This window comes from Solea solea, chromosome 4 (genome assembly GCF_958295425.1).
Source record: "Solea solea chromosome 4, fSolSol10.1, whole genome shotgun sequence".
NCBI lineage: Eukaryota > Metazoa > Chordata > Actinopteri > Pleuronectiformes > Soleidae > Solea > Solea solea.
The window spans coordinates 702,517-727,648 of NC_081137.1; the positions used below are offsets into that span (position 1 = coordinate 702,517).

The window sequence follows — 25,132 nt, forward strand, 5'->3', positions numbered from 1 at the left end:
GAACAGGATTTGATGTGGCAGACAGACCAAAAGATGGCGACTGAATAAAAATGACCGTTAAACACACGTTTTCTTCCGGAATATAATAGTTTGGTGTGTGTTTATTATTTTATATCCGACACAGGTCCCAGAGAGGTAAGACATACAAGAACTCTCTCTCTCTCACACACACACACACACACACACACACACACACATCTTAGTCCTAAACTTCATCAGTTCCTCAGAAATTAGGTTCTGCCCAATTAGGACCAGGTGTTGGTCTCAATCAGGACTACTGTTTCTGACAAGGTCAGTGTTTATGTCAGAAAAGGTCCTAGAGAGGTAACACACACACACACACGAAAACACACAATTTGTGAAACAAAATGTGAATTAAATACCACATTGACTTGGTCCTCAAACTCCTGCGTGTGTCTGGAACTCTAATTCTAGAAAAGTCTACCACAGAGGGCTCTGTTCATTTTCAGCAGGGGAACAGTTAAAAGAAGAATTTAAGAAAACCAGCAACATGAGGTTCTGCAGAAGAATCAGACTTCTATGTCTTAGGTTGTGAGTTCAAGGACCTTTTATCTCCTTCAATCTTCACTTTGGAGTTTGAACTTTAAAATGTTTTGTCCTTCAAAGAATTAACCACAACCAGAAGAGACTGTCAATCAGCAAGGTGGCAATGTCACTTACACAACCAGGAGGTGGATCCTGTGCACAAGGTGGCAGGTTTGAGTCCACAAGACTGCAAAAGATTCTGGGATTTGTCCTTTAAACTTTGGTTGTGGAACTAACTCTGCCACACCAGAACAATCTTGTGGTTGTGGACTGGGATGACTCTGAGGACTGTGTGTGTGTGTGTGTGTGTGTGTGTGTTCTCCTCACCAGAGCGGCTGTAGCTCACACCTCTGGCGCCACGCAGCGACCGGGCAGCACCACACCGTTACCGTGACATCAAAAGACAAGTTTGAAAGTGAGCCATGATGTTTGTGTTTTCCATGGATTTTAAGCTGGAGTTATATTTGTGGATATTAGAGTTCATATTATCGCTCAGAGTCACATTTTAATCCTTGTTTTTTTTGCAACTCGGTCATTTAAGAATGTCTGATAGGAGAATGTGGTGAGACTGACCTCTTTGTGCAGGACGGGGACCTGGTACGGACAGGAAATGCCGTTTTCAAAGCAGAGATTACGTCTTCCGACGGAAACTGAGATAACGGACAAATAAGAACGGACCGTGTGAGGTGGGCTACACGGTGCGTTCACCAGCCCGTCCATGGCCGGTGAAGCGTTCCGATGTGCCGCAGTCTCCAGATGACGTGACGAGGCGCATGTACAGCACCACCAAGAAGAAGGATGTGGGTAAGACACTCATGACCTGTCCAGAAGAGGACGTTCATTTCATAAACAACAACAGACAATGACAGCAATTATGTGCATGAACATGCACTGTTGTGTTGATGTTTACCAAAATGTACATTGTTATTGAATTATCAGCCAGTCCTGTGTATTTTATGACAAAGAAGTTCAATAAGAAAGGAAACTGTAAAGAAGGTAGGAAATACCACTTTTTCATCTCTGATGCTGCTACTGTCTGTTTATTTATGTGACATAATAATATTTTAGGGGTTTTGGATGAATCCGTGTATCAATCGTTCTTTTCATATTCAATTGAGATTCCAAAATCGAAAAATAAAACGGTTTATTTCCTTATTCGTTTATGTATCTGACACCAAAGAACAAATAACGGGTCATTTTTTATACTTTTGGTTTATTGCTCAGATCAAAAATAGTGGCAGTTATTGTCTTCTTCGTGTGTTGCACTTGGAAGTGTAACGTTGGCCTTCAAAACCGTACTGAGGATCAGTCACGGAGACTTTCATCTTGTTCAGAGGAACGAAACTGGCAACTGTAAAGTGCAATTTTACAGAATAAATGAGACCAGGGGTCAGGGGTTGGTCGCCGGGGCGACTGCAAACAATCACGGGCGTCACCGTGGACATGAACGACTACAACAGTGGATGGCTCGGCATCTTCTCCTCTGAGGTCACGGCGATGTTGACTTTGTGTTTTTCCTTCTTCACATAAATCACACACAGAGAAATGCTCTTGGTCAGATTTCTTGAAATAAGACATTTTATTAGCTGGGAAAACTCATGTTTAGCTTTATTTTACTCGTATTGTGATGTTTTGTGTCTCAAGATAAGCGTGTGATGCTCAAAAATAGCATCTTTTTAGTTTCAAGTGTATTTAACTCATGTTTAGTTCTAGAATTGTGACACTGCTCTATATTTAAGGCGTGCGGACCGTGCAGTTTTTAATAAAGCAGAGTGAAGTCTGTTCATTAAAACAAGATGATTCATCTTTTACAAACTACACAGCAGCTTAATTAAAAGCTTGTTTCATTTGAAATGTGACTCAAAACAAGAAGCAGCGTATGAAAACAAGCTCAATCTGACTCTGCAGCTGATTTGTGTGACAAGAAAGTAGAATAAATATACTTGGCAAAACTTTGAGAAGCAACATCAACTCAATGGGCCTGTCTAATTCCATTCTGGTGGTCAAAGGTCATGTGTATGTAACCTTTTTTAAAGAAGAAAAACAAATACTATCCTTAAGTACATTTGTATACGAGCTGTGAAAGAGTGTTTATTTTATTTGGAGTCTGGGAAAAACAGCGGAGACTCAAACTTGTCTTTCTAAAATCGTCTCTGTTGCAGAATCAGATTCTCTCAGACTCACAGACACATCGTCGCCGCGGACGACGAGGCCTGCGGCGTCTTCAGGAGCTCAAGACTGAGTTCACAGGTGAGGAACAGACGTCTGACGACGACTTCTGAAGCAAAGTATGAATGTTTATTTTAAAGGGTTAAAATCTTAGAACATTATTTAGTATTTGATATCAATAATTAGGTCAGATGTAGGTGAAAAAAAATCAGCTAAATGAAAGTAGAATATAACAACGCATAACATTATTATATATCTCATATAGTAATACAAGACACAACAAGGAAAAACATCAGTTTATTGTCACATCATTTATTGTTGATCATTTTAAGACAGAGAGCTAAAACTGGATCATTTAGGCGACTTTTATAAGATGATCCACACATTTCTTAGATTCTCTGTTGACGCTCTGTTCACACACATCCGACCCGAGTGATCCGATCACAGGTTTACACCTGCTAATGCGACATCACTGCTCCACATGTAAACACACGATCATGTCCAACCATGTACGTGTGTGTTTTCAAAACACTGACTTAGGTGTCAACTATATAATTATATAGTATGATGTCATACTGTCAAAAACTGTCCAAATATGAACTGTCAAAAATATCCTAGTATGATGTCAACAAAAAGTTAAAATATGAACTGTCTAAAAGTGTCCTAGTATAGTATTTCGTCATCAAAACATGTTTATTATTTAGTAAACTGTCAAAAATGTCCAAATATAGTACGTCAACAAAAAATGTCACTAGACCATTAAAACTTAAGAATGAGTATCTAGTCTGGCCAGTAGGGGGCAGGTTAAGTAAAAAAAACTGTTGAGGTTTAGTAGAATTTCAAAATAAAAGTGTCTGTGTTGATATGGATCAATATATAGTTGATTCATGTGTTTTCCTCACATTATTTCACTCATTTACTGCAGTGAGCACATTTGAACACTTTAAAGTGGACACTGCTTTGTCTCATCATGTCCTCTGACTGAAGACCTGCAAACAGCTGCCGTTAAAGGCACAGTTCATGTGTTTTCAAGTCATTCCATTCACAGTCGTCACTAAATACATCAGAATCCTCTGTTAAATATTGAGATTTTACAAATGTTTTCAGGATTTTTAAAGTCTTTGTAACTGATCTACAGCTTTGTTTGGACCAGGAGCCAGGACCAGGAGCCAGGACCAGGAGCCAGGACCAGGAGGAGCTGGAGGAGGACGAGGAGCAGCGGGGACAGGTGTGTGGTAGCTGCTGCTTAAAAATGATCTGCACATTTCTTAGATGTTCTGTTGACGCTCTGTTCACACCTGCTGTTAACATCCGACCTGAGGGATCCGATCACAGGTGTTCAGATTACACCTGCTAATGTGACGTCACATGTAAACACACACACATCATTTCTCTTTCTTTATTAAAAGGAACAAGGAAACCAGAAAATGTTCAACATTTGCAATAAAACGAAAAACAATTTATCGATTATTAAAGTATTTGACAATTCATTTAGTAATGGTTTAATTATGCAGTAATCGTTGCATTTCTACTTGGTTTATATTTTTAAAAATAATCATCAGAGACACCATGATGCGATTTATCGTGATATTTGCAATAAACTGAGACAACAGCGCTCGTGAAAGTGAGTACTTATAATAAAAATACACAAAAAAAAAAGAATACGCCATATTTCACTGTATTAGTTTTAATAATAATTCTCTCAAACAGCGTCACATCCTGTCTGCAACCGTAGCAACCACAACAACATTAGCTGAAAAAGTTGCACTATTTTATCGACGCAGTTTTGTCGCCGCTTTCACGTCAGAATCAGCAGAAAAACAAATAGCTGTAGGTGGCGCTAGCATAGAAGTCAAAGAGGTCCAAACTCAATCATTTTTGCTTTGTGGACAAAAACAATCGTCATTTTCACCTTTAAAAAACCCCTCATCAACATTTTAGCACATTTTCTGGAGCAAACCATCACTCTTTTACCTGTGATTTCATCCCCTCACACGGACGTTAACAGCACTTGTCAACAGAGCCTCTGTTTAATGTGTTCACATCATTTTTACATTGTTAACAAGTGAAAACTGTGGACGAGTCAAAGTGACAACATTCAATCAATAAATACAACTTAAAATAATGACTCACATGTGTCTCACATTCATTCATTCACATTGGAATTAAATACATAAATGTCTCATTGTTAAATGTGTCATTCATTCAAATACATTTAATGTGAAAACAACATATAGAATGACTTGACTATTGAATGAATGATGTCATGGTCCTGTGTTGCATCATCAAATGATTTGATGCTGATTTTGACACAAAAAATCAATTCATCATGCAACACACGACCATGAATGTGAGACACATGTGAGTCATTATTTAATGGTGTATTTATTGATTGAATGTTGCCACTTTGACTCGTCCACAGTTTTCACTTGTTCACAATGTAAAAATTATGTGAACACATTAATCACACAGAAGTCTCATTCATGTGCTCATCATTTTTAAGCAGCAGTTACTGGACACCTGGACCCAACTGTGTGGTCAACAGTCCAGGGAGTGAACCCCTATCATTTTTTTTGTCTTTTTATGGCATTTTTAGGGATTTTTTTTTGGGCCAAAAATGTGAAATAAAATGTTATAACCCCCTGCTGTCATCTGTGCGGGGGGCCGGGGGAGCACAGCCCAGCCCCGGCCCCAGTTTGGCCCCGGCGCCGGGGCCAAGTGTTCGGAGCATGCTGGATTTGAACCAGCCACAGCCGGACTGGCACAACCTCCTCGCGGTTGCGAACCAACCCACCACGCCACGAACCCTTTGGAGGTTCGGGAAAGAGCTCCGGGCGTTATTGAGTCTTCACTTTGGCTGTGGAACCTTAAACCTTGACGTATAAAGGAATTGAACCTTCAACGTCAGGACTGAAAGGTTGCTCTCTAACCAGCTGAGCTAACTGTCCACACTCTTCCTCAGGTTTTCTGACACCTATTCACTCTCTGTGTAGAATATTGGTCTTAAAAAGTTGCTTCATCTAAGATTTGAACCTCTGACCCCAGGAACTCCAGTCTTTGTCTGAACCACGTGAGCTATTTGTCCTCACACACTTCTTCTTCAACGTTGGACGACTTTCAATAACAGATGAGCACAAACATGACTTCAGCGAGACCTCAGACTGATGAAGTATTTAAGGATACATGTCCTCCACAATGGGCCAAACAGTTGGTGTAGTGGTTAGTGCTCTTGCCTTTGAAACAAGAAGACCTGGGTTCGAGACCCATTTGGAACAAGGATCTTTGTGGAGTTTTTCATGTTCTCCCCGTGTGTGCGTGGCTTTTCTCTGGGTTCTCTGGCTTCCTCCCACAGTCCATCAATCATCTACCACTTTGTCCTCCACTGGAGGGTTGCGGTGGGTCCTGTGCCAAGCTCAGCTGTCATAGGTTGATAGGCGGAGTTCATCCTGGACTGTTCGCCAGTCCATTCAAAACATGCAACGCAGTCATGAGGTAAATTTCAGTCTAAACATTCGCTTCATGTAAGATTCAAACCCCTGACCAGAGGAACACCAGTCCATGTCTGAACCATGTGAGCTATTTGTCTTTTCATGATTTTTCACACAATTTGGAAGTCTTTCAATAATAGAACCCATGACTTCAAAAAAAGGTCAGACTGATAAAATATTTAAGAACGTCTGTCCCCAAATGTGGACAAGATGGTTGGTGTAGTGGTTAGTGCTCTGGACTTTGACACAAGAAGACCTGTGTTCGAGACCCGTTTGGAACAAGGATCTTTCTGGAGCTTTTCATGTTTCATGTGTTTCATGTGCGTGGCTTTTCTCTGGCTTCCTCCCACAGTCCATCAATCATCTACCACTTCGTCCTCCACTGGAGGGTGGCGGGGGTCCTGTGCCAAGCTCAGCTGTCATAGGTTTATAGGTGCAGTTCATCCTGGACTGTTCGCCAGTCTATGCAAAACATGCAATACAGTGATGAGATAAATGTCTCATCACCTATTGTCAGATTCGAACCCGTGACCATAGGAACACCGGTCCAGGTCTGAACCATGGGAGCTATTTGTCTTTGCATGCTTTTTAGCACAATTTGGAAGTCTTTCAATGATAGAACCCATGACTTCAAAAAAACGTCAGACTGGTGAAATATTTAAGAACGTCTGTCCCCGAATTTAGACAAGATGGTTGGTGTAGTGGTTAGTGCTCTTCCCTTTGAAACAAGACTATCAGGGTTCGAGAGCCAGTTGGAACAAGCATCTTTCTGGAGTTTTTCATGTTCTCCTTGTGTGTGCGTGGCTTTTCTCCGGGTTCTCTGGCTTCCTCCCACAGTCTATCAATCATCTACCACTTTGTCCTCCACTTGAGGGTGAAGGAGGGGTCCTGTGCCAAGCTCAGCTGTCATAGGGTGATAGGCGGGGTTCACCCTGGACTGTTCGCCAGTCCATTCAAAACATGCAATACAGTGATGAGGTAAATGTCCACTTCATGTAAGATTTGAACCCCTGACCATAGGAACCCCAGTCCTTGACTGAACCACATGAGCTATTTGTCCTTGTATGCTTTCCCATAATTTGGAACTCTTTCAATAATAGAACTCATGACTTCACAGACCTGAGCCTGATGAAATATTTAAGAAAGTCTGTCACTTGTTATGGGTAACATGGTTGGTGTAGTGGTGAGTGCTCTTCACTTTGCAGCCAGAGGACCTAGGTTCGATTCCTGTTTGGAACAAAGCTCTTTGTGCATGGCGTTTTAGAGACAAACAACCATTCAACACATTACCTCTCACAACTTTAGAAGTCTTTCAATAGTAGATTACCCATGACTTCAGAGACCTCAGCCTCACTTGGTCAATTTAGAGTGACTAATTAGCCTAATCCCCATATTGCATGTTCTTGGGCTGTGGCAGGAACCCGGAGAAAGGCCACACACACACAGGGAGAACATGAAAAACTCCAGAAACATGCTTGTTCCTACTGGGTCGCGAACCCAGGTCGCCTTTTTTTCAAAGGTAAGAGTACTAACCACTACACCAACCATGTCATTCATCTTCGGGGACAGATGTTCTTAAATATTTCATCAATCTGACATTTTTTTTGCAGTCATGAGTTCTATTATTGAAAGACTTCCAAATTGTGTGAAAAGCAAGCAAAGACAAATAGCTCACGTGGGTCAGATATGTACTGGGGTTCCTATGGTCAGGGGTTCGAATCTTACCTGAAGTGAATGTTTAAGTGTAAATTTACCTCATCACCGTGTTGCATGTTTTGAATGGACTGGCGAACAGTCCAGGGTGAACCCCGCCTATCACCCTATGACAGCTGAGCTTGGCACAGCAGCACCCATGACAAAGCGGTAGATGATTGACGGACTGTGGGAGGAAGCCAGAGAACCCCGTGAAAAGCCACGCACACACGGGGAGAACATGAAAAACTCCACAAAGATATTGGCGCCAACTGGGTCTCGAACCCAGGTCTTCTTGTTTCAAGGGCAAGAGCACTAACCACTAGACCAACTGTTTGGCCCATTACGGAGGACATGTATCCTTAAATACTTCATCAGTCGGAGGTCTTTCTGAAGTCATGTTTGTGCTCATTTGTTATTGAAAGTCGTCCAACGTTGAAGAAGAAGTGTGTGAGGACAAATAGCTCACGTGGTTCAGACAAAGACTGGAGTTCCTGGGGTCAGAGGTTCAAATCTTAGATGAAGCAACTTTTTAAGCCCAATATTCTACACAGAGAGTGAATAGGTGTGAGAAAACCTGAGGAAGAGTGTGGACAGTTAGCTCAGCTGGTTAGAGAGCAGCCTTTCAGTCCTGATGTTGACGGTTCATTTCCTTTATACGTCAAGGTTTAAGGTTCCACAGCCAAAGTGAAGACTCAATAACGCCCGGAGCTCCTTCCCAAACCTCCAAAGGGTTCGTGGCGTGGTGGGTTGGTTCGCAACCGCGAGGAGGTTGTGCCAGTCCGGCTGTGGCTGGTTCAAATCCAGCATGCTCCGAACACTTGGCCCCGGCGCCGGGGACAAACTGGGGCCGGGGCTGGGCTGTGCTCCCCCGGCCCCCCGCACAGATGACAGCAGGGGGTTATAACATTTTATTTCACATTTTTGGCCCAAAAAAAGCCATAAAAAAACGAATAAAAAAATGATAGGGGTCCACTCCCTGGACTGTTGACCACACAGTTGGGTCCAGGTGTCCAGTAACTGCTGCTAAAAAAATGATGAGCACATGAATGAGACTTCTGTGTGATTAACGTGTTCACTTCATTTTTACATTGTTAACAAGTGAAAACTGTGAGTCAAAGTGACAACATTCAATCAATAAATACACCATTAAATAATGACTCACATGTGTCTCACATTCATTCATTCACATTGGAATTAAATACACACATTATTAAATGTGTCATTCATTCATTCAAATACCAAATTCATTTGATGTAAAAACAATTTCATACATTTCTGTATTTAATTCCAATGTGAATGAATGAATGTGAGACACATGTGAGTCATTTAATGGTGTATTTATTAATTGAATGTTGTCACTGACTCGTCCACAGTTTTCACTTGTTAACAATGTAAAAATGATGTGAACACATTAAACAGAGGCTCTGTTGACAAGTGCTGTTAACGTCCGTGTGAGGGGATGAAATCACAGGTGAAAGAGTGATGTGCTAAAATGTTGATGAGTGTTTTTTAAAGGTGGAAATGATGATGTTGTCAAACATGTTGTTTTTGTCCACAAAGCAACAATTATTGAGTTTGATTGATTTCTTTGTTTTTATGGAGCAAAGAAAACAGAAAATGTCGACATTTAAGAAGCTGGAAAATCACAAAGCTTGATTTAATTCTTTAAAAAAAAAACAATAGTTTGTTGTTAGTTTACACCTGACATGGAAATGTGTCGGGCTGCAAGATATTATCGTTATGGGCAGATATTGGCTTTGAAAAGTATTATGAGTTATGGGCAGTGGTGGGCTGTCAGGGCTAGCAGGGCCTTCTCTGCTGGCCCTGACAATATCAAAAAAGTATTTTTTTATTATTATTATTATTTTATTTTTTTTAATAATAAAATTAATGTGTGTCTGAACGTGTCTGAATTCAATTACTTTTTCAGTATGTTATGATTATATTTCCAGAAAGAATATGGTTATTTTTTGTGAAGCTGAGCTGGATTTTCCATATGTCATTAAACGCATCATAGCTCCGCAGACCTGCTCTAGTAGTATTGCTGGCCTTTCGTTGAAGCTGCCATTTCCTATTTGGTTATAACTTTGACTGACTTGTCTTCGGCCAATCAAAATGTGATGCGTAGTGACAGAACGCCCCAGGCCCAGCGATGTGTCTGGCGCTAGCCCCCGCTGTTGTCATCAACGACGTTTGAACCTTTGGCGGGTTTTGAAGTAAGCTATGGCCACTGCATTAACACCACCGATCCATCATGTTTCTGATCTCCTTTGTGTGCACTTTTCACGGCGATCGTTTGGAGAAAAGAAGGAAATTATTTGAAGAGGAAGACCTACACCGAAGAGGTACATCATTTACGGTAGTTAGATTGTTAATGATAAATTCATAACATTTTTTAGAAGTGGTGAGGACAAAACTGTTGATCATAAATAGTGCCGGGTACGTGTTCCGCCACGTAGCTGACGCCTATGCTTATGTGGAAGCTTGTGAAATTGCGGTTGCTGAGTGACATAAAGGAAAATGTGGTGGTAATGATGCAGTAGCCTATAGATGTGCAGTGGTGTGCGTGTGCACTACGGTTGTTGCACATCAACTGTCTTGTGAATATAGTGCATAATAGTGTGTTTTGTATGTGGATGTGTGTTTTTTAATTTTTTTTTACTGAAGGCCCTGACTGAAACCCCACTGTACGCTACTGGATATGGGCAAACACGGTGAGATGTGCCGATAATGACGAATGACTACATCCACATGTGCTGCAATATAAGTATGAAACATAGTGTGTTATTTTAACTTGAGAAGAGACTTAATGACTATGGAGGACGAAACCTGACTTATGTATAAATAAATACAGAAATAAATGTATGAATAAATACAGAAATAAATAAATGCATAAATAAATGAATAAGCCGCATTATAGTTCTCACACTGAACATATATGTTATGTCTGATATGTGTCAGTACTGATATCTGTGCCGTGTCACGGTGCACGGTTATATCAGGCAAATAACAATTTTGCAAATTAGACGATGACGTCATTTAGCGACTTTTAGGACAGCCAATAGCGACTTTCCTTACTGAGGAGTTGGCAACAGTGCTGGGCGAGCTGGTAGCCAACAACATTCCTGTACACCTCCTAACCTTACCTCAGTCTTAGGACCTCCTACCTCATTAACGTGTGGACACAGCAATAAATAAATGTAAGTGGACAGAAATTATTATTATTTATTATTTATGCATTTATTTATTTATTCCTGTATTTATTTATACATTTATTTATTGCTGTATTTATTCATGCATTTATTTATTTATACGTTTATTTCTGTATTTATTTATACATAAGTCCGGTTTCATCCTCCATAAATGACCTCTGCAGTCGTGAAGTGAAATGAAAGGTGTGTGTGTTTACATGTGGAGCCGTGACGTCACATTAGCAGGTGTAATCTGAACACCTGTGATCGGATCCCTCAGGTCGGATGTTAACAGCAGGTGTGAACAGAGCGTCAACAGAACATCTAAGAAATGTGCAGATCATTTTTAAGCAGCAGCTACCACACACCTGTCCCCGCTGCTCCTCGTCCTCCTCCAGCTCCTCCTGGTCCTGGCTCCTGGCTCCTGCTCCAAACAAAGCTGTAGATCAGTTACAAAGACCTTAAAAATCCTGAAAACATTTGTAAAATCTCAATATTTAACAGAGGATTCTGATGTATTTAGTGACGACTGTGAATGGAATGACTTGAAAACACATGAACTGTGCCTTTAACGGCAGCTGTTTGCAGGTCTTCAGTCAGAGGACATGATGAGACAAAGCAGTGTCCACTTTAAAGTGTTCAAATGTGCTCACTGCAGTAAATGAGTGAAGAAATGTGAGGAAAACACATACAAACCTTTTTATTGTCAACTATATATATTGATCCATATCAACACAGACACTTTTATTTTGAAATTCTACTAAATCACTGCTCAACACTTTTTTTTACTTAATCTGACCCCTACTGGCCAGACTAGATATTCATTCTGAAGTTTTAATGGTTCAACATTTTTTGTTGACGTACTATATTTGGACATTGTTTGACTTAAGCTGCAGTTACCAGACGTTTGTCCCGCTGCTCCTTGTCCGCCTGAGCGTCTCCTCCGACCGGCTCCGCGCTCGTGGAAGATCCGAGTGGCAAAGCGGAAGTGGATGATTCCAATTCAATTCATCGAGAGGGGAGGTCGCGGACCGCACTCAGCCAGGAGGAGTCCACTTTTCATCGGCGGCGCTGAGGAGGGGCTTGCTGGTGCTTCATCTCTCCTCATCAGATTTTTACGTTTTTTTTTATTTTGCATGAAAATGTCGCCAATTCTATTATCAATAATATAAAATGTATTGAATTCGGTGGAATTTTATTTAAAGATTTTTACATAACCCTGAAAAGTTGAATATTCAAGATTCATTCAACATTCAAAGTGTTTATTTTCATATGCACAGTAAACACGTTTCCCTGTCCAATGATATTCTTACTTTGCTGTCCACTCAAAAATACCAGCAAAAAGTAAACAAAGAAGTAGTATTACAAAATAATATATAAATATACATAATACATTTTTTTCAGGACTTGGTGTACCTGACATGAGAAGACTGTTGGTGGCAGTGAGGGGCGCCCGGTGGTCCAGGTGTGTGTGTGTGAGTCTCTGTTGTTGGCTGTAGCCTCAAAGCAGGTGTAGAAAATGTTGAGGTCGTCTGGCAGGCTGTCTGTAGGACTGATGGTGCTGGTCCTGTACTCCACATCTGCCCCGGAGTCAGCAGTGGAATAGAAGCTGTACTGCCTCTTTGCTGCCGTGATGGCTTTTCTCAGTCCGTACTTGGCAGCTTTGTACTCAGCCTCGTTGCCTGATTTAAAAGCAATGGAGCGAACACGCAGCATGTTTCAGACCCAGAGTTTCTGGTTGGGGAACTTTCTCACATGTATGGTGGGCACGATGTTATCAACACAGGTGTAATGTACCCAGTGACATACTCAGCATAGCATATCAATGTTTATGGTCCTGCAGAGAGTGTATTTGTGTGTATTTGGCTTTTATATTGAGTGATTAGTAAGTTAAAAATGACAAATATGTGAGACTTGGACACAAATATAGAACTATAAATGCTAATGAGCGATGAATAACTAACTAAAACCTGCTTTGTCGTAATATTTTTTTAAAAATGTAAAAGAAAACCCCTCATTGCCTTCATTTATTCACATTTCTTATAAAGTTTTCACACACATGACAGTATGAAGGTGTTTTAAGGGTCAAAGGTTTGGACATATAGCTAAGAACTGTAAAGAGAAGAGGAGGTGTGCATGATGTGGGAAATGTGGAAGCAGGGTGCAGCTGTGGGGGAGATGATAGTGTCGCATATGGTGGGTGTGAGACGATGACAAGGGAAACGAATATCCCAAAAAAATAAGAGCTGAGGGAAGAATCACCTCTGCAGAAGCTGTGAGTGAATATAGAAATGAGCAAAGAGCTGTGGACGTGCAAGACACACGAGACACACAAGGACAGACGACAGGATGTATGCGAACAACAGAGATTTAGTGACGTTCATAACAGTACAGAGGAAGTGACATCACACACTCATGGTTACAGCAGCAGTGAGCCACTGAGGATGAGTGGGACTGGCGTGGGAAGAAGTGAGGGAGAACCTCGCAGGATGTCACATGATCATGGTCATTCTTTTACAATGTGAGGTGTTTACTGGAATTTAAGCAATTTATCAAGGAAAAGGCTACAAGAGCAGATATAGTATGTGTTCAAGGAACATGGTTAAAACCAGGTTTAGACTCTGGTACACGAGTATACAGTGAGGAGAGACAGAAATTGTGGTTACCAAGTGCCTGGAAAGAAGCAGTCGTGTTTCCTATCAGAAAACCTTGTCAGGATCCTTCGCTAGCGATAAGCCAATAGCATTAACATCAAATATGTTCAAAATAATGGAAAGCATGACAACAGAAAGATTAACATGCAAATTATCTAAGTGGTTTTAGAAAGGGGAGAAATACAAGTGATAAGATTAGAGACTGAGATAAGACAGGCAAACAAAGAGTCAGCAGCTGCAGTGTTTTATTACTAATAAAGCTGAGCACGATGGGTACAAGACCAAAGGTGTATGTTATACACCTTTATCCAGTTATACAGTATAACTGGATTAAGGACTTTCTGATGGGAAAACATTACATTACATGTCATTTAGCTTTTATCCGAAGCGACGTACAATAAGTGCATTTCAACATTTGGGTACAAACAAGAGCAAGAAGCAAGTAAGTGCTTCAAGTAAGCCAAACTATAAAATGCTCGTCATAAGTGTGATGTACAAGTAAGTGCTTGCCTTTTTTTTTTTTTTCTTTTGTCGTCGTTGTCTTAGTCGAGGTCGAGTCGAAAGAAATGTGTTTTTAGTCGGCGGCGGAAGATGTGGTGGCTTCCTGTCCGGATGTCGATGGGGAGCTCGTTCCACCATTTGGGAGCCAGGACAGTGAACAGTCGGGAGTTCGGTGAACGCCTCTGCGATCCTCTCAGTGAGGGGGCAGCAAGCCAGGGTTTGATCATGTCCTGGATGTAGGCTGGACCGGATCCGTTTGTAGCATGGAACGCAAGCACTAGAGTCTTGAAGCGGATGCGAGCAGCTACAGGAAGCCAGTGAAGGGAGCGGAGGAGCGTATGGCACATGCAGGGAGACCAGCCAGGAGACAAGAGCCTGGACCAGAACCTGAACTGCCTTCTGAGTTAGAAGAGGTCATATCCTCCTGATGTTGTGTAACATGTATCTGCAGCAATGTTGGCAGTGAGGGAGAGACGGTTCAGAGACGGTTCAGAGACGGTTCAGAGACGGTTCAGAGACGGTTCAGCCAGGTTCCTTCAGTATGAGTGACCACAGTGACGGTCAGGTCTGTGGTGGGAGAAAAAGAAACTCTTCTTCTTCCTCTTCTGATTTTATTTGGTAGTAACAAGTAAAAAAGAGTTTTGGCCTTGATCTACTTTTTCTTTTCCTCTGAGACTGAAAAAGAAATAGGATTTCAATCTGTAAAACATTTGAAAAAGGATCTCAAATATCCAAAAAAAAGTAGAAAAATAAACTATGAAAATGAATTATTTATTCGATAATAATTCCGGAATATAGTATAAAGTATATTTAAACTATATTTTGATTTAATTTGAATACATTGTGTTTACGTAGAAATTTAAATGTAATATTTATATTTAACATTTAAATTTAATTATTTAATATATGTATACATGAACATGGAAAATGTTAACGTTAATAAATTCACAACCTTTGGACATAGTTTGAAGCGAATTGTGACAAAAATGAGAAAAAGCGTTTTCCACACTTTTCGTTTTCACGTGGGCAAAAGATTTTTGGGAAAATGATGTCATAGTCCGTCTACAGATCTAGATTTATAGATATCTCTATATACTAAAATCAATAATGAATACAAAGCGTTGTAAAATAAGACACACAGCTCAGTTTTTGTTTTTATTTCAATGATATTTTTTATAAACAATATATGTTTTAAACATGAATTGTTTCCACTAAAAACTAAAGTCTTTATTTTCTTTTTTTTTACAGCCATGAGATCGTCAGGAGGGAATGAACACTTGAATAGAACTTGACTTTTACTCTTCTGTTGCATAAAAATACATCATCATCATCATCATCTCGTTTGTCTTATGTAGAGAATTTTGTCAAAAAGGAAAAAAGAAATGAAAGAAAACAAAAAACAACTATTTACACTTTGAAAATACTCGGGTGAACTGATCTTAGTTCCCTTTAGCGTCTCGCTTAAAACTTCAGCAGCCCTTTTTTTTGTTTTCAGTCGTAGTTCACTCTGGTAGAACGTCGTTATTTCTTCAGCGTTTTACTGCAGATTGGCGTCCGTTTAATTCCACTTTGCATCTTCAGAGCTGTTTTTTTAGCGTTCACAATTTGAGGGAAGGGCGGAGCGGGCTGACTAACAGAGAGGAACCGCTGCTCCTCCACGTCCAGAGGAACCAGTTGAGGTGGTTCGGGCATCTGGTTCGGCCTCCTCATCTGGGCTTCCTTGCCGAGGTGGCTGCCCCCGTGACCTGGACCCGGATAAGCGGAAAACAAAGACTACGAAGCACGGCAAATTCAAAATGACTGACTTCCTGTGGAGTTCAGGGCGTGGTCCCAATGGACTTTTTTGTTCGTCTTGGGCTGTGACAAGTTCCCACCAAGTTTAGCAAACTCAGCGCAACTTAATTTTGGCTTTCTCCATCCATGTTTCGCCTTAGGGGGCGCTATAGAGCCCTGGTACAACAGACAATATTGCATTTTCACCACACCTGACCTCAGTGACATAATCTGAAGGATTTATTTTTGGTCAAATTCAACGTTTGCATCTTCGTACATTTGGTTTTGTCCGACCAGCAGTCCAGAACGCAAACATAATAAGTAGCATTTGCTTTCACATTTATGCGATAAATAAGTGAAATGATTCATCTTTTTATCTCCATGTTTATGTTGATGACTGGTTCACTTCCAACACAAAACTAAATGAATATAGAACAAATATGTTGTGACAAACGCGCTACTCCAAGACAGTTGAACGTCTCAAACTTTGATGCTGAGAAATCGCCGCGTTCTACCAGAGCGAAATTTTGCCGATTCTCTCAAGACGCGTCTTTCTCTCCGCGACAATGGGATCCTGTACGTTTAAAATAATCGCATTCACACCCAATGTGATGCAATAATTCCTGAAATATATTGCCCACTCTTTGCCAAAGGGCAAAGAGTGGGCAACAAACTTGGGACGAGCGGGGCGTTCCGGTTGTTGTTGGAAGTCAGAATTTCTGACCACAAATCAGATTTCTGACTCGGAAAGTCAGTGCGTCCTCAAAAGCGCTGACATAGGATTCCACTGCTGCCACTGCTATTGGCAAAAAACTCTCCACTATGTTTACCACTAGTAAAGGTTAGGATTCCTTTTTTTGGCTTCGGAACAATCTTTGACGTGAAGATGCAAACCGACGAAGTGTGCAAAGTCAAAAATAAGGCAAAGAAAACGGTCTTAAAGCTACAGTTTGTGTCGGTGCAGCTGTGAACGATTGGCAGCGCGTTTCAAAGTCTCATCTGACCGTTATTTACTTTTACTTTGGTGTTGTTTGGATTGTACCATTTTCTACTTGAACAACTTAAAGCGGCATTCATTTATTTCGGAGAAGGTGACAAAAGTGTGGAGGGTTTTTTGGAAAGAATGATGCCGAATTCCTTTTTCCCCCCCACCCACCGTTTGAAAAAGGCAGAACTTTCGTCATTTCAGATATTGTACTCGCCTGGCAAACCAGACCTACATCAGGATGTTTGGTCTGGGCAGACAACTGGCAGGGATCAATCCGAAGGGTGGGATAAACCGGGTCCTTGAAAGAGTTCTGCTACAACCGTGGAAGTCCTGGAAGAGCTAATACTGACCGGCCGGGACTACACAGTCGCAACTCTGTTGTCATTATGTTAAACCCGCCCACCCACTCTACACACGATGTGATTGGCCAAACCAGAGTTTGGATTTTGAGGAGTTTCCAGACAGAACCATGGCTGCAAATTAACTTAGCTACCGCTAAGGTGCGTCTAGATTTCACAAAAAAAGTGATATTTTTGATAAATGGATGATTAAAACCGAATCTGACAATCACGAATCTGCGGTTCAGACTCAGAGACGGGAAAAATATAAAGCAGGAAAAAACACACAAAACAACAGTCGTTTTCCTGCCATTTTAACTTTGTCAGAGCACTGAGGCCACGCCTTATGACGTAGAGAAAATCCTTTGACAACTTTCAATCATTAACTTGTCTACAACATATGGACCGAGTTTGACACGGCTAGCTCAAACGTGCTAGGACAAGTCTGACCGTGACACGGTGACATCATCGTGTGACAGAAAACAGAAAAAGCAAACTCATCTCTCCAGTTCTGTGCAAAGTCGTGACAATGGTAACAATTTGGAAACGCTTTTTTTTTTCTTTTTTTTGGAGACAAAGACAAAGCAAATAAGATAAAAACTGCTCATTATAGACTCTATATACAAATATTATGTCGCAGGTGACGGGGGTCACGTGACAGGTGACAGGTCAGGTGACTGTTAAAGGACCAGGACGCAGCGTCACCTGCCCGACGCTCCCCCACAGAACATGACGACATGTTTTAGGCACGACGATGAGTGATAATACAAAACTGTACAATACTGTGTGTGTGTGTGTGTGTGCGAGTGCAAACACTGGAGCAGAGCTTCAGCTCTGACAAGAAGTTTTTACATTTTTAAATCACGGTAATTGTTCGTGACGGACGCCACTCATGTGCAAACTGGACGACCCCGATCACTTTGAGGGAGGTAAATTATTCTGTGGGATTATCGTCGGTTGGTCACGCGCGCGCGCGATAACAAAACACAACTTCTTCATTCACCAGGAGCTGGTGTGTCGCCGACAAACATGTTTGTAAATCACTCACTCTCCCACACCAAAGCCCATAGAGAAAATCAGTGATTTTAACATCACACACACGCACACGCACACACACACACACACACGAGTTGTTGATCCACTGCTGCCTCCATCACGAAGTTCAAATGTCTTAATTTTTTTAATTCAGCATTTAAAATTCTTTGTTCAGATTTACCGCAGTGACACAAAGTGACCACACGAGGCAGCAGTAGAAGTATGTAAATCGCACAAATGACGCGATGAACGTCACACTGGTGTCTCTGAAGTAAATAATGCCATCACCCGCGAGTCGACACCGCCGTTACCCGGGAAGATTGTTACATTCAGACGGCTCCGCCCCCCACGCCAACATGGCTGCTCCCAATGAACGCCTGCGCCGGTACAACACTTTTCTTCACGAGTGAATGCGCTAAAAACCAGCATTTGTGTGGATCCTATTTTTTTGTTTTTGTTTTATTATTTTCTCATTTCTTTGTTGCGTAAAACAAAGAAACAAAACAATAAAAAAGAGCCATGTGACGTCATGTAACGCCATTCCCGAGGAAACTGGTATGGATGATTCACTGAGAGTGTTCCACGTCCTGCTCCGATGTCTTGACTAGAACTCAAGACATCTTCACATCTTCGCATCTTCAGGGAAAAAAAACAAAACTTCACGACGGCGGCGAGCTGCGCCGCGCGACTGCGTCCACGCGACAGTCAACAAACTCATGTCACACTCCCTCAAAAGTCTCTCGTTCCGATACGGAGCGTCCTGTCCCGCGTCCAGGGTATGTCCGCTGGGTTCGTAGCGGATCTGCAACATCGTCCCCGACGACACAACCGGCGAGTCCCTGGGAGTCTCAAACTTCTCCAGAGGGGTTTTATGCGTTGCCGTGGCGACAAGCCGCTGGAACCGCGATCCTCGTCTCTCTATCCAGTCGTGACGCATGGTGAGCGACACTGGGGCACAAACAGCTGATTGAAGTCGACGGTTTCCAAGGAAGACCCGTTTTCATGACGACAAAGGAAAGAAGTGAAAGTAATCGGTCCCTCTGTCCGTCACATGGTCACAGGGAAGAGGCGGGGCTTACGGCAAAACGAATAAGGTGCAATGAGCGTCGATGACCTGTAGAGACGCTGGTGAGGTCTAATGTCCCGGGTGCTGGTGGGGGCTAAAAGAAGGGGGCGGTGACAGGGACAGAGGGCTGGACTGAGGACTGACGCCCCCTGCTGGTGGAGAGTCTGCCGTCGATGGTGAGACGCTGAGGGAGGAGGAGAAGACGGAGGATGAAGAAGCTTTTTTCACAATGTCATGATACATGAATGAGCCACCGGTGACACTCACCTGAGTGTGTAGCTGCTGCGGTGGGCGGGGTCTGTGATCCCGGCAACAAAGAGCTTCTTCGGGGGTCCGTCGGACTCGACGCCACCTGGAAAAAAAAGTTGTTTACAGACTTTTCCAACAGGAATATTAAGTGTGTAAATCACTCACATCAGTGATTTTAGCTGCGGGGACACAGGAGCTGCTGGTCCTCTGCTGCCTCGTGTGGTCACTCTGTGTCACTGAAGTTAATCTGAACTCAGGATTTTAAAAGCCGAAGTGACAAAATAATTAGAACTTAGTGATGGAGGCAGCAGTGGATCAACAACTCCTGTGTGTGTGATGTTTAAATCACTGATTTTCTCTATTGGCTTTGGTGTGGGAGAGTAAGTGGTTTACAAACTTCAGTTTCCTGTTGGAAAAGTCTGTCTCACAGTGAGATAAAGACTGACGTAGAGTTAAAGGTAACAGAGGGTTAAGTGGTTCTCTGTCATGTCTCGGTGTGACTCTCTCCACTTTAAACGACTGATCTTTCAAAATCCTGAACTATCCCTTTAAAGTAGAACAGCACGGAGTCTCCTCACCTTTCCTCTTCAGTGGCGTGAGCGCGGGCCATCTGATGGTGGCGCTGACCGCAGGTCTGTGAACGGTAAACACACGTGAGAACAAGCGCAAACAAGCAGCTGCACTCAACACAGAAACCAGAACCAGAACCAGAACCTGAACCTGAACCGCCGCGTGGGACTCGGGGATGAGTTGGGCGTGACTCCGCCGTCTTGCGATGGAAACCACTGAAGAAGAAAAGACACATGTGGATTCAGTCTTAAGTGTTTTATTCAAACACAACATCTGATCTGGTTTCAGTGAGAGCCCCTGGATCGGGTCCGCTCTGGTTTTACTGTAATACTTCTGATGTGGACAAAGATCTGGATTTGGTCTAAACATTCTGACTTCATCATAAAATCTAATCCAGATTCACAGGGAAACCTTTTACGGGATTGAGACTAAACCCTCTGATCTGGATTGAGTTGGTTCTGAGTCTGATCTGGATTGAGTTGGTTCTGACTTTGATCTGGATTGAGTTGGTTCTGAGTCTGATCTGGATTGAGTTGGTTCTGACTTTAATCTGGATTGAGTTGGTTCTGACTCTGATCTGGATTGAGTTGGTTCTTGACTGTGACTCTGATCTGGAACCTGAACCTGACTGACAGGAAACGCAACCAAGCACCTCCAAAATAAAAGCCACAGTGTGACAGAGCTGCTCACCACTGACGTGTGGTCATGCCACGGACTGACGGGAGGAACTGGAACCAGACTGGAAGCACTGAGAGACAGAGACAGAGAATCAGACAAGGTCTCAAGTTCAAACATGTGGAGTAAAATTTAAGTTCTGTACCTGAGTCTCTGCAGACTCCCTCTGAGTGTCATCTCCATGTTCTCCTCCTGTCTCACACACACACGCAAATTTACTCATATCAAAGATTTGATATAATAAGTAGTAAATAGGTTCGTAGTTGTGGCTTTTGTTCAATTGTTTTTTGGAATTTGTAAAAGAGTGTAAATGTGTTCAAAATCCAAAGAAATCTACAGTTGAGTCAAAGCTGCACTGCCTGACTTTCTGTCGCCCCTTGAGGAACTCTGAGGAATTACCAAAAAACAAAAAACAGTGTCAACAGTGGCTTGTGCTGTGTCTGTCCTCTGTCCTCACCTGTCTCTTCTGGTCCAGTCTGTCTCCGGTCAGAGAGAAGGGAGAGAGCGGGACGAGCTGAGGGACGAGGAGAAAAGAGGACGAGACGTGAAAAACACGCAAGGAGAGCGGCGAGGTGAAGACACAAAAACCCGACGGACACTGACCTGAGACGGACAGCTGGGGTTGATGGACACGCTGCTGCGTCTGTATCGAGCTGAAGACACGGGGCTGAAAATGGTCATCCCATCACTGAGAGACACACAGAGACACACATGTTAAAAGGGACAGTTCAGGTTTTTTGAGCCTGTCGAGAAAATCTGTGTTTTGAAAAATGATCAGTCGATCAGTTCATTATTTCCTCAAATAAAATGGTGTAATGGTGCTTTTTATTTTAGAAAGAATAAGCCTTCAATTAAATGTTCCATTTGTTTCCTTTATTCATTTAATAAAAGGTTACTAAAAATAATCTGTACTGTATTGAATGTTCATTGAAATTATTATTAAAAAAAATTTATTTTCCATACTGTATCTGATTGATTGAAAAATCCCCACTAATTTACCGTTATGCCGACGTAAAGATCTGTACGTATTTATTATTAAAATGTCGTGTAAAATGCGTGTGTTTATTTATAAACAACGTAGACGTAAATGGACTGTTTAATGAATGGGATTTGGTGCTACACATATTTGTGTAATACCACTGACCTGACACTGGTGATCATGGGGGCGCTGTTCGACCTGCGGAGTGCCCCGCCTCCTGCACCGCCTCCTGCGCCTGCGCATTGGTCCACCTCCATCCGCTCCATGCCGTGGCTCGCGCAGGCCCGGCAGTGGCAGCGCCAGCAGCCGGCCTTCGCCCCCTGCGACGGCGGCGTCGGGTTCTACTCGAGGCCGGTAGAAGCCTGACCCGCAGGCCTCACGAGCAGCAAACCCAGATTCGCCGAGTCAGCGCAGGCTGAACACCGAAGCTGGCCGCTCTCTACCGCATTCCCCCCCCCGAGAACGACACCTTATCCGCGCGTGACTGCGGGTCTAAGTGACATTTTATGACCCGTGGCTGCGCTTCAGTCGCTGCGTTCTCCAACGCAGATTTAGTGGCTGCGCGAAGGCGAGTTAAAATACGAACCCCGCGCAAAACACTGCGCACAAAGTTACGTCAGGACATCCAGTTAAAACTCACCCGACACGTCCCGACTCTGCCGAGAAACTTTTAATTCGAGTTCGCACGGGTGATGCGACTTTTAGGATTAGCTGTTGAGCTAACTTGGTTTGCAGTAAAAAAAAAAAAAAAGAAAAGAAAAAGAAACCTCCAGTCAGAGATCAGAAAACCGCTGAGCAGCTGCCCGACACGGCCGCTCCAAGACCGGACACAGTCCTCAGGAAGAGTCGGTGTCACGTAACCCCGGACACACCGAAGCTGAGCCCCGGGAGAAGCCCGGTGTCACCGAAAATTAACTGTTTAAAAGATTTTTACAACATAGTCCTTCACCCATACAGAGAGGCAGTTCAACTACTGTCAAACAACGCCGCCTCCCGGTCATAAATGGAACTGCAGTGCGGGGGGTGATTCAGCTTTTATCAGCAGAATCACTTATTGTTGACGTTTAATAACACTGTCAAATGTAGATGTAACTTTTTTAGACATAGTGTGATTAAAAATAAATAAATAATCCAATTAATTAAATTAGATGTTTGGTGTAAAAAGCTGTGTTTTTGTTTCATAATTAATAAAAAAAAAATTTGCAAAGAAAATAGCAAATGTGTGTGTGTATATATATATATATTAATATATATGTTTTTATTTAAATAATTATATGTACAATGTTTTATAATTATATATATATAACCATATTTATTACTATGTCTGGTGATATATATAAAAGTAAATATTTAGTTATATATGTATATAACTATATATAAAGTTATATACATATAGTTACATATGTATATAACTGTATGTATGGTTATATACATATATAGTATATAAAAACATAGTTTGAGGAAACTATGTTAACATAAAAACGTGGTTTTCCCACCACCTTAAAGTATTAATTCAACAGGAGAAGTTTTTTGTTTTCATGAAGTCAAATAAATGCAATTTAAGGTTCACTCTGAAACCCCGATCTGCTGATCTGAAAAAAGTTCAAATATATGTATATATATATATATATATATATAAATGATATATATATATATATAAATTATATATATATATACATATAAATGATATATATGTGTATATCATATACATATATGATATATATATATCATTTATATATATACACATATATATACATACATATATATGATATATATGTATATATGTATGTATACATATGTGTATATCATATATATATATATGATATATATATCATTTATATATATACACATATATGTATATATATATACATACATATATACATATATATCATATATATGTATGTATACATATATGTGTATATATATAAATGATATACACATACATATATATATATATATATATATATATATATATACATATATATATATATATGAGAATATCGCAGGACTGTGCAGGGAAACCGAGGCCACGGTGTCACAGGCATATTGTTGGGATGCTGCTGGAATCCTGCGGTGTTTCCTTTGTTGCCGTGAATCCTCCAAATCCTCCATCTGCTTTGAGTCGTCATCGCTAAAAAATGGTGAAACCGGACACTGGGAGGCTCGGCCTCTTAACCCCGTCACTGCCGCCCAACACACAGATCCAGACTGGAGAGCCAACTCGCACACAAACACACAAACTAGAGACTTGTAAAGCAGTTGTTTTGGGTGAAATGAATCATGAAAAAGATTTGTTCACAGAATTAGCACAGGCTCCGTCTGACACAGTCACTGAACTGAAATACCACTGAACGTGGTCGTGATTGAACTCACAATCGCCGACTTTCAGCAGTGCTGCCTCGAAGTACACCAGACTCCTTTCCTTTGCTAAATGTTGGAGATGAACGCATGTTATCTTAACTTTGATCTGCAGTTGGACATTGTTGGATTTGATTCTGGTGTCGGACGTCACGGTCATGACTCTTTCAGTGATGAGACTCTCTGACCAATCAGTGACCTTCAGTCTGTTGACGTCAAAAACACCAGATTCTATCACCTATTCACCGATGGAGAAGCAAAGAAACCCAGTCCAGTCGTACTAGAACAGTATCATGGAAAAAGGGAAAAGCACCAATATTTATAAAACCCGTTGGATGGTCCAAGCTGATTTAAAATGAACAGACTCTAGCGTACTATTTTACTCTGGTACTCCAAGGGAAGGGTGTGAAAGAACATACACAGCGTGTATATATATATATATATATATACACACATATACATACTGTACGTATACATATATGTATATACATATATATACATACACACATATACATACTTTACGTACACATATATGTATATATAGATATATATATACATACACACATATACATACTTTACGTATACATATATGTATATATAGATATATACACATATATACCTATACATACTGTACGTATACATATATGTATATATATACACACATATATACACATATACATACTGTACGTATACATATATGTACGCACATATATACATATACATACTGTACGTGTACATATGTGTATATATATACACACACATATACATACTTTACGTATACATATATGTACGCACATATATACATATACATACTATACGTATACATATATAAGATATATACACACATATATACATAT

The 25,132-nt window shown here is 41.4% G+C and overlaps 1 protein-coding gene and 1 long non-coding RNA gene across 3 annotated transcripts; one reads left to right on the top strand and one right to left on the bottom strand.

Annotated features, from left to right (window-relative positions):
• Positions 1-2: 2 nt before the first annotated feature.
• LOC131458597 (uncharacterized) lies at positions 3-15,580 on the top strand. Its single transcript, XR_009240114.1, has 8 exons — positions 3-135; positions 877-961; positions 1,132-1,350; positions 2,709-2,796; positions 3,854-3,943; positions 11,980-12,178; positions 12,494-12,554; positions 14,290-15,580. It is a non-coding gene; the product is annotated as an uncharacterized LOC131458597 (long non-coding RNA).
• LOC131458591 (P2R1A-PPP2R2A-interacting phosphatase regulator 1) lies at positions 15,387-23,026 on the bottom strand. Of its 2 annotated transcripts, none has more exons than XM_058627776.1 (9): positions 22,083-23,026; positions 21,542-21,626; positions 21,396-21,452; positions 21,084-21,130; positions 20,954-21,011; positions 20,414-20,478; positions 20,272-20,327; positions 19,712-19,796; positions 15,387-19,628 (listed from the first exon to the last, which is right to left on the bottom strand). In XM_058627776.1, the coding sequence occupies exons 1-9, from the start codon at positions 22,181-22,183 to the stop codon at positions 19,514-19,516; spliced, it is 669 nt and encodes a 222-aa protein (XP_058483759.1). In that variant the 5' UTR covers positions 22,184-23,026; the 3' UTR covers positions 15,387-19,513. The 2 variants fall into 2 exon arrangements, with proteins under 2 accessions (XP_058483759.1, XP_058483758.1); XM_058627775.1 differs by having other exon boundaries at positions 20,408-20,478.
• Between the last annotated feature and the right edge of the window lie 2,106 nt (positions 23,027-25,132).

Bases quoted from the DNA above. Each gene is read 5' to 3' on its own strand.
- LOC131458591 (XM_058627775.1), bottom strand. From the start codon at position 22,183: ATGGAGCGGATGGAGGTGGACCAATGCGCAGGCGCAGGAGGCGGTGCA. The intron at 21,627-22,082 runs GTCAGTGGTATT...TGTGTCTCTCAG, and splicing joins CCCATGATCACCAGTGTCAG to TGATGGGATGACCATTTTCA. The intron at 21,453-21,541 runs GTCAGTGTCCGT...CTCGTCCCTCAG, and splicing joins ACCCCAGCTGTCCGTCTCAG to CTCGTCCCGCTCTCTCCCTT.